The sequence below is a fragment of the Monopterus albus genome, unplaced genomic scaffold, assembly GCF_001952655.1.
Source record: "Monopterus albus unplaced genomic scaffold, M_albus_1.0 scaffold504.1, whole genome shotgun sequence".
In the NCBI taxonomy this organism is placed as follows: domain Eukaryota; kingdom Metazoa; phylum Chordata; class Actinopteri; order Synbranchiformes; family Synbranchidae; genus Monopterus; species Monopterus albus.
In genome coordinates, this window is record NW_018128384.1 from 108665 (window position 1) to 120529 (window position 11865).

General features: G+C 47.4%; 1 protein-coding gene across 1 annotated transcript; it reads left to right on the top strand.

Moving 5' to 3' along the window:
- The first annotated feature begins 415 nt into the window (after window positions 1–415).
- Window positions 416–3567, top strand: LOC109952838 (tetratricopeptide repeat protein 28-like). The gene is made up of 2 exons (XM_020588118.1): window positions 416–749; window positions 3265–3567. Exons 1-2 carry the CDS (start codon window positions 720–722, stop codon window positions 3565–3567), a joined length of 333 nt encoding a protein of 110 aa, XP_020443774.1. The 5' UTR covers window positions 416–719.
- Window positions 3568–11865: the final 8298 nt, after the last annotated feature.

Sequence of the window (11865 nt, forward strand, 5' to 3'; positions counted from 1 at the left end):
AAAGGCTGATCGCCTCCATGCCACGCCGCCTTGATGCAGTAATTAATGCAAAAGGAGGCCCAACAAAGTACTGAGGACATAATACAGTACATTAACACACTTTTCAGAAGGCCAACATGTGTTTAAGATCATTTTTTTATTGGTCACATGAAATATTCAAATTTTGTGGAATACTGGATTTGGGTTTTTTTTGGTCTTTAATCCATAATCATCAAAATTGAAACAAATAAAGGCTTGAAATATTTCACTTTGTGTGTAGTGAACTAATATAACATGTAAGTTTCACTTTTTGAAACAAATTATTGAAATAAATGGACTTTCCCTCGATATTCTAATCTTTTGGCACATACCTGTAGGCCTGCTGTAATGAAGGTGTGTCAGGTAACACAACTCCTCTCTGATGTCATGACAAGTAATGGAAGCCGCGCTGCGGGCCGCGGCCCCGGAGCCGGCCGGACCCCGCCTCTCACCGGACAACAATTCCGCTCTGGGGAGAAGATCGACAGTGGGAACATGGCGCAGTTACTCTGCCTTAACTCCCCCCAGGAAACACTTCGGAGGCTCGGTTCGTAGCGCACAAGTGTCCCTAGGTTGACCAACAGGGAGCGCGCAGGCGACCGCGGACGACTTGTGCTGAACTTTGCTGTGGATGGTGACTGAGCGCCTCATTGCTGCTGTGGGATGAAAGTTTGGAGCTGCTGTCGCCGGACGTAGCGGAGATGGAAAAACAGAGGACGAGGAAAGAGAAGGTGAGGCGCAAGGAAACGTCTTGTGTAGCGGCTTCTCGGAGGGTTAGGGTGGCGGATCAGACAAAACACATGTCCACATGTAGGACAACTTAGAGAGCGACGGGTTTCACACAGCTCCATCTGGTCTCCACCTTTACCTGCTCATTGTAAATGTAAAAACACAGGGAATAGCAGTAATAAGAGGAATGCTGTGTGGACTGCTGTCTGGACAACAAACCGCCCGTTCAGGGATGATGAAGAATGATGAAGGATGATGGATCTGTCTACAGTGTCAGGAATCCAGTATACTGTGTCAGATATATAGAGCAACACCGTCCTCATCCGGTAAAGGAAAAGGAAAGTTGGTTTGTGTAGCAACAAGGGAGTGTGCTGATAAAAACACAAGAAGGAATTAAGGCAAATTAGAACGTTCTCTGTAATGTTTCTAATGTTCTGACCGTCTCATAGCTGGGAGGACAAAAACACAGACACCTCTGAATATAATGTAGTCCAGTACAACACCTCCTTTAACTATGGCCTCAGTCATTTACATATTTAAGACAGTTTCACCAGAAACTGAAACACGTGAACCCAGATGTCAAGGTGGAGGTGCACACTGTGGTACAGGTGTCCCTAATAAAGTGGCCAGTGTGTAACCGTATGGTGCAGGTGGGACAGTGTCACTGTGCAGCAGGGAGCACGTGAACTGTTCCCACACAGAAAGGAGAGGCTCTATCAGATGATTAGATTGAACTGTTATGTAAATATTATTGATTAACCTGCTGATTGGTTTGTGATTAATGGATGAATCTGGAGTTTATTAAAGGTTGTCGGTGCATGTACAGGGACTGAACGTTGTGAGGAACCCGGTGGGTTTCCAGAGCTGAGGAGCTGTGACTTCACCTGTTGGTAAAAAGGTGATCGACAGTCGTGTGTGAAAAGCTAAAAGGACTCGACATCGAACTGAAGGAGTGTGACACACTGACGTCGGCAGAGCTGAGACAGCTTTGTCTGTCCAGTCCAAATGTCTGTCTCCAACAGTCCAACCCTGAGATGACAAAGAAAAGCATGAAATCATCCGATTAGTACTTTTACTTGAAAAATGGACAGTGGCAGATTGTTTTCTGTTTTCAGCTGAGCTCTGCTGCTCTGATGCATCACCCACAGCCTGACAGAGCTCGATCAGGGACAGCTTTCCTCTCCTCGTCCTCCTCCTCGCTCTTTGACCTGGACTGAGAGGGTGGGAGCAGTGAGATGGGGAGGTGTGTGCGTCTGCGACAGGATGTTGGTGTTGTGTTCCTGCCTGTTTCTCTTGTGCGTATGGATGTGCCAGAGAACAGTGCTGTTCTTCTAGCTCGAACGTTTGGGCCAGTTTGTGCGTGTTGTGGTGTTCGAGGCAGCAGATGCACATGTCAGCAACGTGGAAACGTGCCACTGCAGGACTTAGTGCTGCTGTCACCTTGTCAGCTGCTTCCACTGTGTGTGTCTAAATGCTCTGTACCACAAAGTGGCTGCACCGCTAAGCTGTATGGAATTATTCAAATACACAAATGACAGACAAGTCACATGGAAATCTAAAGTACATGTACTGAGGTAGACACTTGAGGTCCTTGTGCTTTACTTGAGTCCTTTCATTCAACCGTTTACTTCTCAATAACTGATGCACTATTAAAGGTGGAGCTGATGTTATCCGCTATGCACAGATCTTTTTGCTTTGCTAAAGTTTATTTCAGATGAATCTTCAGTGCTTTTCTAAACGCCATGATGCATTTTCCTGCATCTCGCTCCGAGCTGTTGGGTGATGCACTGGGAAGTTTTAGGAGTCCCTCCAGTCTGCACATTTGAAGTGTGTACCCAGATGCTTCAGTGTGTGCGTGAGACATAATGAAGGCCCTGGTGAAAGGACACATTTGGAAACACCAGATCAGGGAGGGAGGCAGTGCTTCGATGCTGAAGCACCAGAGGAGTAGCAGGGTGCAGACTTACAAAGTTTCAGTGGGTGTGACGGAAACGAATGAGAAGAGAACCTCGTGTGGCTGCCAGGACCTCTGTCTGACTTCCCTCCTCTTCTCTCTGAGGAGTTCGAGCTGTTGCCACCAAACAGTAAAGGAAGGTGCACGCAGCAGCTCGGTGTCCTGTTTACCAGCATCTACAGATGAGGCAGCTGCAGTAAGTTGTTGCTGTGACTCGTGTAACAGCAGGCGAATGCACACTTCATGTCTGTCTGTGTAAAATGAGTTCTGTTTAAAGCTGTGATCCAACACCACGTCAAAAACATTTTCTCATTCGATCAGTCTGAGCTTTTTAGTGACGCGGCTCAAAACAGGATAATTAGGTTCAGGGTGGAAATAGCTGGTGCTGTGCTTTCATGAGCTTCAGTAGATCTGTAAGTACCCAAACCTGTACCTTCCACCACGACTGCTGTTTCTCAAATGGACTCGATGCACAGATCTTTTTGCTTTGCTAAAGTCTGACAGAAATAGTTGCTGACTCATTTCAAACCTTTGCTCTCCTCTGCCTCCCCTCCTCTCCTCAGTTCTCCCTGTTTGGTTCACGCTCCACCAGCAGGACCACCGACCCTCCCCACTGCTCCTCCCCAGTGACCCCGTCAGCCCCGACACTGAAAAGGGCAGGCCGAGCGCCTGGCTCCAGCCCGGCAAGTCTGAGCAAAGCAGAGTTCCTGGAGCGTGTGCGTCGCAGTAACCAGGCCTGCCAGCAGGGGGAGTACGCTGTGGCTGTGCACCTCTACAGCGAGGCCCTGACCGCCGACCCCCAGAAGTGTATCCTGTACAGTAACCGCTCCGCAGCCCACCTCAGACTCGGCCCCAGTGACCCCTGATAATCAGTCGCACGCTCCATGCGATAAAGATGCTGCTGCTGAGGGTGGGGCGAACAGTGGCCGTGTCCAGTGATGGAGCTTTCTGATTTCAGCTGTGTTGAAGATGCTTTGCTGTTTGGAAGCGTCTGCTGGTCAGATCCCTGATGTTGCTTTTGTTTGGATGGCGTCAGAGGCGAAGACACTGTCGGAGCTTCAGTCTTACAGGCTGCGACTCATGAACATCTCTGCACAGTGAAGCATTATGTGGGTCGGTCATGTGATTTTTAGTGCATGATGCTAGTGTGTGGAGTGGTCGGCCATTAAGTGGATGGATGTTTGAGGATCTTCACTCGCTCAGATTTGTCACAGTAATGGCATGTTTACAGATGTATGGCCTTATGTTCCCTTGTCTGGGGGCTCAACCTTTTATCAGACATTTGTGTCAGTGTTTAGAAGTAGCTTTGGTCAGATGGTGCTGGGTATAACCTTCGCTTCTTCCTGTTCGTGCCTGAACATCTTTAACTGGCTGTACACACAGAAGTGAGTCCTTATTGCCCCTGTTTTCTTCCCAGATTCTGTCACACAGCTTGTTTTGCTGTAGCTGTAATTGTTGCCTGTGTACAGCAGCTGAACACAGCCCTGCTATCCAGCTGCCACAGCCCACGTGTTTGGCTTTTATAGCACAGTCCTCATCCTGTGCAGGCCAGTCTTTGTTTGTGTGACAGGTGGATCCAGACACGACAGCGCACGCACAGAAGTCAGTGTAATAAGCTGTTCCTGTCAACACACAAGCTGATGACAGAGAGCTGGACTGTGGATGTTGTTTCCATAACTGCACATCACTGGAGAAAGGCACAAAATGAGGTTCAGATGTAGGGTTGCACAATGTAACAGTAGTGCGAAACGTTTCCCAGCTGTTAGCCTGGATCTCCTGCAGTACAGTGAAGAACAGCTGCACATAAACATGCACGACAGCACCAGTGCAGTTCTTGCTCAAGGATAATCACCTTTATTGGCCAAGTATGTTACACACAAGGAACTTGTTTTTGGTACAGAACCGATGGCAGCCATCTGCGGCGCCAACTCAACCGATGGCTCTAACCATCGGGGGCAATGGGGGGGTTCAGTGTCTTGCCCAAGGACATGTCAACATGTGGACTGCAGGCACCGAGATTTGAACCTTCAACCGTCTGGTTGGGAAATGACTGCTCTACCCACTGAACCCTGTTTACGACTCAAGATGGCGGCTGTTGTTCTACTGCTTCTTGCTCATTTCTGGAAGATCCAGCTTTTTAATAAACGTTAACAAACCAAAGTAGATGCAGCGCGATACTGTGTTGCAAGGGTTTAGCTAAGAAGCACAGCTGCTACACAGACCTGTAGTGCAAAGCGTGGCAACGCTGAGCGACGGTTGTTTTACTGCAGAGTTGTGTGTTCCCAACACAGCGCTGTTCACTGTGTCCGTTACAGCTGTTTAGAGCCGGGTCAGATTCATCTTCCAGAAACCTGTTTCCCATGTTGATGCTCACTAAGACGTTCGCTTTACTTGGTTGTTTGTCGGGACACTGTTCACCATCGTTTCAATAAGATTAATACGTTTCAGCTTTTGTGTCTCTGGCCAGTTTCTTGGTGCCTGCTATCCCAGAATCCTCTTTTCCCATAGGTGAACTTCACGTCCGTTGCCTCGTGCGTTGTAGGTCTGGCTGTGCTGCATTGAACAAAAACAGTTTGAACATTGTCTCCTTCATGAAGGAGGATTTATTGCAGGTGGGTTTAGCCGCTGCACCTGATAAGTGACAGCTGAGTACGTCAGTGCTGAGCGATATGTCCCGTGATGGAGCATGTGGAGTCGTGGAAGTACGAGGTCCAGAGACCTGTGAGGGAGAACGAGTTGCAGTGACTTTACCAGGGCTGTGAGCAGCATCAGGTGCTTCTCTACACCAGCACAGTGAGCAGGGAAGGAAGTGAGGGATGCTGAGGGCTCAGAGGGGGAAGTGGGCGGGCCCCATCTGTCTGGGCAGCTGGGCCCGGCCGACTCGACTCCACTTCCTCTCTCTGTGAGAGAGAATGGACGGAAGTGCTGCTTGGGTGTGTGTGTGTGCGCGCGCTTTACACTGCTGTTGTTTTGTTCTTGAAAATGTGGCCTTGGCCTGAACTTCACACTTAAAGACAACAACAGAGCAGCCCTCCCCTGTGTGTGTGGCGGCGGGCTCGCTACAGTGTTCACCGTGGGTCAACTGAAAGGTCAAGGCTAATGAACTACCAATGAGAGAGAGTGTTTCTGAGGGGCACCTTTATTCTGCTTGAGCTCTCTCTTTCTGCTGTGCTGTCTCCTCTTTTTGCCTCCCACAGTCTGTCCCACTGCTGCCTTCTCCCACTTCGCTGTGGGCACAACAGCCTCAGACACACTCTGTGTATCGCACACACAAAAGGAGCAGCTCGGTCGTGGGAACCGAAGGGCGTCGCTGGTCAAAAGTCGCATATGTTTGTGTACTTATCTGGATGACAACACAGCACAGAGCAGCAAAACGTCTTTGCATTTCGAAGTCTTTTTGTCGTTTTGAGCAGCTTTATGTTTCTGTTGGTGCTTTCAGCGCAGGGCTGTGAGAAAACCTTTGTTTCTTTGTGATTCAAATGAAGTCACATCACAGAAGTAAAGCCTTTCTCTTTCACTCAACAGACTCGACTACTTTGTGTATGAATGTTCGCTGTCATCCGCGCACTCGCTCTGTGTGTTTTGTGGAGTTATTTTCAGAGGCTTTTCTCTGATCCCTGAGCTCACAGAGGTCTGGGAAACTGCTCTCTGTCCCACAGATAAAGATGTCTTGGTGCTGTGGAGCCCAGCGGTGGGTGTGTGGTTGCATTGCTGATCTGCTGTAGACGTTAACGTTTGTCCGTTTCAACTCTTAATTAAACAGCAGCTCTAGAACTTTTTATTAAACACAATCTGTTCAAATATAATTTTTCTAAGGATTTTTAATAGCAACAGATTTTTTGGCTGCTCCTAAGCAGTGGAAACAAACTAAACCAAACTCTGACATAGTTTTCCATTCCCTAAAACTTACACTGGGGCCTGAAGCCAGCCACCAGGGTGCCACAGTTTAGAGCCGTGGATTAACCCCACCTGTATCTAGTTTTCAGTATTTCTACTTGTTTGGCATTTTATAGAGTAAATTGTTAATAGACAAATAAACAAATCAGGTTAGTTGGTAATGACCATAATTAGTTAGTTCAGTCCTAGAAATTTCCTTTGTGCTGCTCACACCATCGAAAAGTGACATTAAATGTTTCAAGAGAAGTGTGTGAGCAGCGGTTATCACTGTCGCCTCACAACAATAAGGTTCAGGGTTCGAGTCCCGGCCGACCCCGGGTCTTTCTGTGTGGAGTCTCCATGTTCTCCCTGTGCCTGCGTGGTTTCTCTCCAGGTGCTCCAGCTGCCTCCCACAGTCCAAAGACATGCAGCTTAGATTGACTGGTGACTCTAAACTGCCCCTAGGAGTGTGTGTGGTGGTTTGTCTACATGTCAGCCCTGTGACAGACTGGAGACCTGTCCAGGGTGGACCCCACCTCTCACCCAGTGTCAGCTGGGATTGGCTCAGCAAGTTCAACTAAACCTTTAAGAAGGAAACAAGAACATTTATTTTTGTAATTGAGTGAACTGAGCCTTTAATCATGTGGGTGAAAGCATCCTAACCTCTTCCTAAATATTCTGCTGTGAGCTGGAGCTGGAACCAGATCATCAGTGAGTGTTCGTCGGGCCTCTGCTCTGAAGCTGAGGCCAACCAGATGGCAGCCAGCTACGCCTGTTTACACAGAAGGCCGTGGAGCTGGCCCTGCACCGCTCAGGCTTCCCCTGTCATTAAGAAACTATTCTGCAACCACATGCTGCAAAAATATTACCGACAGACATGCAGAGAAAACCCAGAGTCCTGTTTTTTAAAGCAGGACTCGAGACCTCAAACAGCCTGTTTAGGAAGGTTCCCCACATGAAAGCAAAGGAAGAGATTCAGTTTCCTGGTGTTGGGGTTCCTCCCTGGTCGCACACAGTTAAGGTCCCAGGACTTGACCCACGACCGTGTTGATGTGATGGTAATGTCTGAGTTTGGTCAGTTGGTGAGTTTCTGGTCAGTAGGGGAACCCAGGACTGACTGCAGAGCATGTGAGCAGAGTGAGATTTCACAGTGTTCTCTGTTAATTCTTCATCCAGAGAAATTATTGTTTGTTTCAAAAACTTAAAGAGAAGTTGTTTTTACAGCCCTGAGTAGTGTCTGCAGTTACAAGTGGCGCTGTAGATACTCGAGTGTAGTCTTTTAAAATAATCGTGTTAAATTGATGAGAGATTTTAGTTCAGAGTTTTAAAATGTCCTCTGAACCAACAAACAGACCGTAGATCAGAGGTACTGAGGCCAGTTTGGCCCCGAGCTCACAGAGGTCTGGTTTGGACACAGTCTCCAAACCAGTTACACCCTATAGTCAGCTCCAAGTTATGACTTCTTATAGGACGCTTCCTAAGAAATCAAAGACCCCCAGTGTTATCAAGCCTTTTATTGATTCAGCCACTAGAGGGCAGCACCAACCTGCCTGGTCACAAGCTCTAAAAGCTCAAACACAGCTTTTCTTTTGTTACAGCCTCATGACCCCATCACACAGACCACAGTGCCTGTCATCCAAGCCGGGCCACCAGGCTACCTGGGGCTGCAGACGTGGGTACAGTGTTTGTTTGTGGAGGTGTGTGTGTGTGTGTGTGTGTGTGTGTGTGTGTGACCACCTGTCCTTGGTGTAAATAATCCCAGTCCCTTTTTCTTGTCTGTCCCTTCTTATTGCTGCCAATAGCAGCAGCAGGGCCCGGAGATGCTGCCTCGGAGCTTCTCATCTGTCACTAACTGTGATAACATGTTTGGAGAAAAGTGCACATCAGCAGCAAATAACCTGCTGCTTGCTTTGTCTCACACACACAGACTTGTACTGCCGCTCGCCTGCAGAGTGTAATGAGTTCTGATTTTGCCTGGAAGTGGTAATTGTCTGGTAGTCATCAGGAGATATGCTGCTTCTTCTCAGCTTGTCGTGTTGGTTAGATGTCGACTCGTCAGACCCAACCAGACTCTGCTGTATCAGCAGCCATCCCGAGTTCTTTATCCCCCCCTCTGTGGACATTTCTCTGCTCACAGCCGGCGCCTGGGCTGTCTGTGTCTGTGCAAAGAGACGTGTAGAGGAAGGAGACAGATAACAGCAGTGGGAGATAATGAAACAGTGACTCGGTCGGACTTGAACATGGCACGATGTGACTGCTATCAGTGAGAAATGAATGTCACAGGATTTGGGTCTCAGCTCTCAAACGCCAACTAGACGCGGTATAAGCTGTGGATTTAAAAGCTGATGCTGGTTCATTACAACTTGGGTCTAATGTTTGTAGTTCAGGTCTGCAGGTCGTGATGTACTCTCTAGTTCAACTTATTTGGTAGAGAAAACCAAGTTACTAGGAAACGTATTATCCAAGTCAAACTTGACCGACTTACTGTAGCTGCTGTAGTTTTCCTGGGAAACCAGCAGTTATCACCAACGTTCCAGGTCCACTCTCTTTAGCATTTACTCAAAAATAACTGGATTCAGATAATGTGGATAAGCTTGGTCTGACTGTGTTTCTTGCCCTGTGGCCTTTGTTGAAGCGATGTCTCCTACATGTCACTTGCTTTGGTGACAGTCTGTGGCCATGCTAGCAGCTCTGTGAGGCCACAGCAGTGCTGGGAGCTAAATGCTAATTTCAGATTGCTAACGTGTTCCCAGTGACAGTACTGATGCAAACATTTCACTTTCCAAGTTGACCACCTCATTTCAGAGCTAACATTAGCTAATTAGCACTAAACAGAAGGTACAGCAGAGGCTGATGGGAATTTCACTGTGTCTGCAGACGTTACCCAAACCAGTGGACAAACAGAAACCTGGATCTCTGGTTGTGATAAACCAGAATGACCCTTTAACTAGGTTCTCTGTGAGACCGCTGGCCGCTCACGGCTGCCTGTAGCTTTACTTTAGGATTTCTCATCCTCCTCAGCAGTCTCGGGATTTCTTGGTTACCTCTCAGAAATTTTGAAACGAAGCTGCCTCTGAGTAATGGAGCTGAAAGAGAAAACAGACAGCAGAGAGAACGACTCATTAATAACAGGATGCATGTTGCTGTTTCCACACAGAGGTTGAGGTTAATGAACAATCACACACTGGCCTCCTGTGATGTCTGTGTGGGCGTCTCTGGAGCTGAGGTGGGATTTAGCTTCTCAGAGTTTTGTGAATGCGATGGGAGTGTGTGTAATACAAGCAGGGTCCACATCCTGGTTTATAAACAGCAACACAAGTCAGATAAGTCAGCTGGACTCTCATCAAGATGGTGTAAAAACATCTGGCCAGGAGAACGGCACATCAGGCTCGTCTAGATCGATGACGAGGTCACCAGCAGTGAAGCCGGGACGCCTGTATTCAAACATGCAGGAAAAACAGCTTCGTTCTCAGAATCAATCAGTATGTAAAACCTTTGCACGCTCTCTTCACCATTAAACCAAGCATAATGACAGGCTCATCTGTTTGGCAGGGCCCCGGTGACGCTGCGCCAGCTCCACCAGGCATATGTGCCGCCAGCTGTCTGCGTGAGCCTCCACAGCGAGTATTCGCAATCACAACAAATGATCATCCATGTTTATTCTTCGCCTTAACAGGAAAACGGTGAAGGCTCACACGAGGCATCAGAGGGCCGATGAGTGCAGCACTCAGCAGTTCCACAATCAGATAACAGGGTTAATTGTCTCTTGTATGTTCCAGCTTATCTTTAACACAGAAATGAAATGACATATTCATGTGCACGGCAGCGGGAGTTATCTGACTGAAACCTGCAGCGCTTACACGTCTAGGCCTCCTTCAGCTCTTTCACATCATGTACACCAGCTATAGAGACTTCACCGGGGAACGTATACGTTACAGCGTTTCATATGTGAGAATAGTTTACATTTCTAGTCGTCTCAGTCCTGGATAAACACACAGACGCATCGTGGGCCTGTTACATCAGAGTTGCACTAATTGTTCCATAAAATGTCAGTGAACCAGGGTCTCTGAGGCCCGGACCTTCATGGTACTTTAATCATCCTGGGCCAGAAACTGGAACTATAGAATTTAGAGAAGTGTTTTAGTTTGAAAGATTTGAAACAGTTTATTGATCATCAGTATCGATGGAACAGATTAATGACCTTGAGTCTAATAAATACTGACGGTTACTCACATGCTTCTGCGGCTGACCACAGCTCACAAAACGTTTCTGTGCTAAAACATTTTTGAAGTCAGTCTTCACAAAACGGTGCTGATTGTAGTGTTGCTGCTTTTCTTTGTTTTATTAAACTGAATATCTGAGTTTTGGACTGTTGAAGACACCGTATTACGTTTTAGGAAACTCTGATGGATATTTCACAGATAAAACCTTTAATTTCACAGAAAAATCATATATTTTGTTCAGTAATAAAAAAAAAATAGCTGCAACCTTCAGTCATCAACCACCTTCTTGCTTCTCCAACATCGGCTCCTCCTCCTTTCTGACTCACTGCTGCTGCTGCATTCAGACGGTTTTATGTCGTTGCCTACATGTGACCTTCACAGAGCGGCTCAGGGTCCCCCAGTTCACCAACACACCTGTCAGGGCTCAGTAAGGCAGTCTAGTGCTAGGAGAGCTGAATCCGCTGTGTTTGACGTAACCTCGCCAGAAGGCGTGAATGTTCCAGACCAGCTATTAGTTGGTGTAGCTGAGGAGGTGGATGGAAACACAGTCAGACCTCTCGTATCTGTCCATTGACCTCATGTTGTAATTCATTTTGTCAGGGACGGGTCACCCCCTCACACCAGCCTAGTGTGTGTGTGTGTGTCCACTGGTGCAGAGGATCAATACAATCTGTGCACAGTGTTGACTCCAGGATGAACCGTGCATGATGAGATTCAAGCTTTTTAAAGGCCAGTCACTTCCTGACCACACACACACACACACACACACACACACACACACACACACACCTGTCCAGAAGTGGCTCCAGCCTGGCACCTGGTTTATCAATCAACCAATCATTAATCTAAACAATCTGCTGATTTGTACACAGGGGTTAATAAGTAAAACAAACGAGAACCTGGTTTCTCCTATTTTTTTCTGATAGGAAGGAAACGACAAACAGTGAAGAAGGAAAAGGTTCTTATCAGTCCTTTTCCAGTCAAAATCAGGGTTTGTTTTCAGGCCCAGTGAAAAGCAGCAGTTTGTTTTAGTCTCACTACCACAGTGACGCAAAGTAGTTAGAA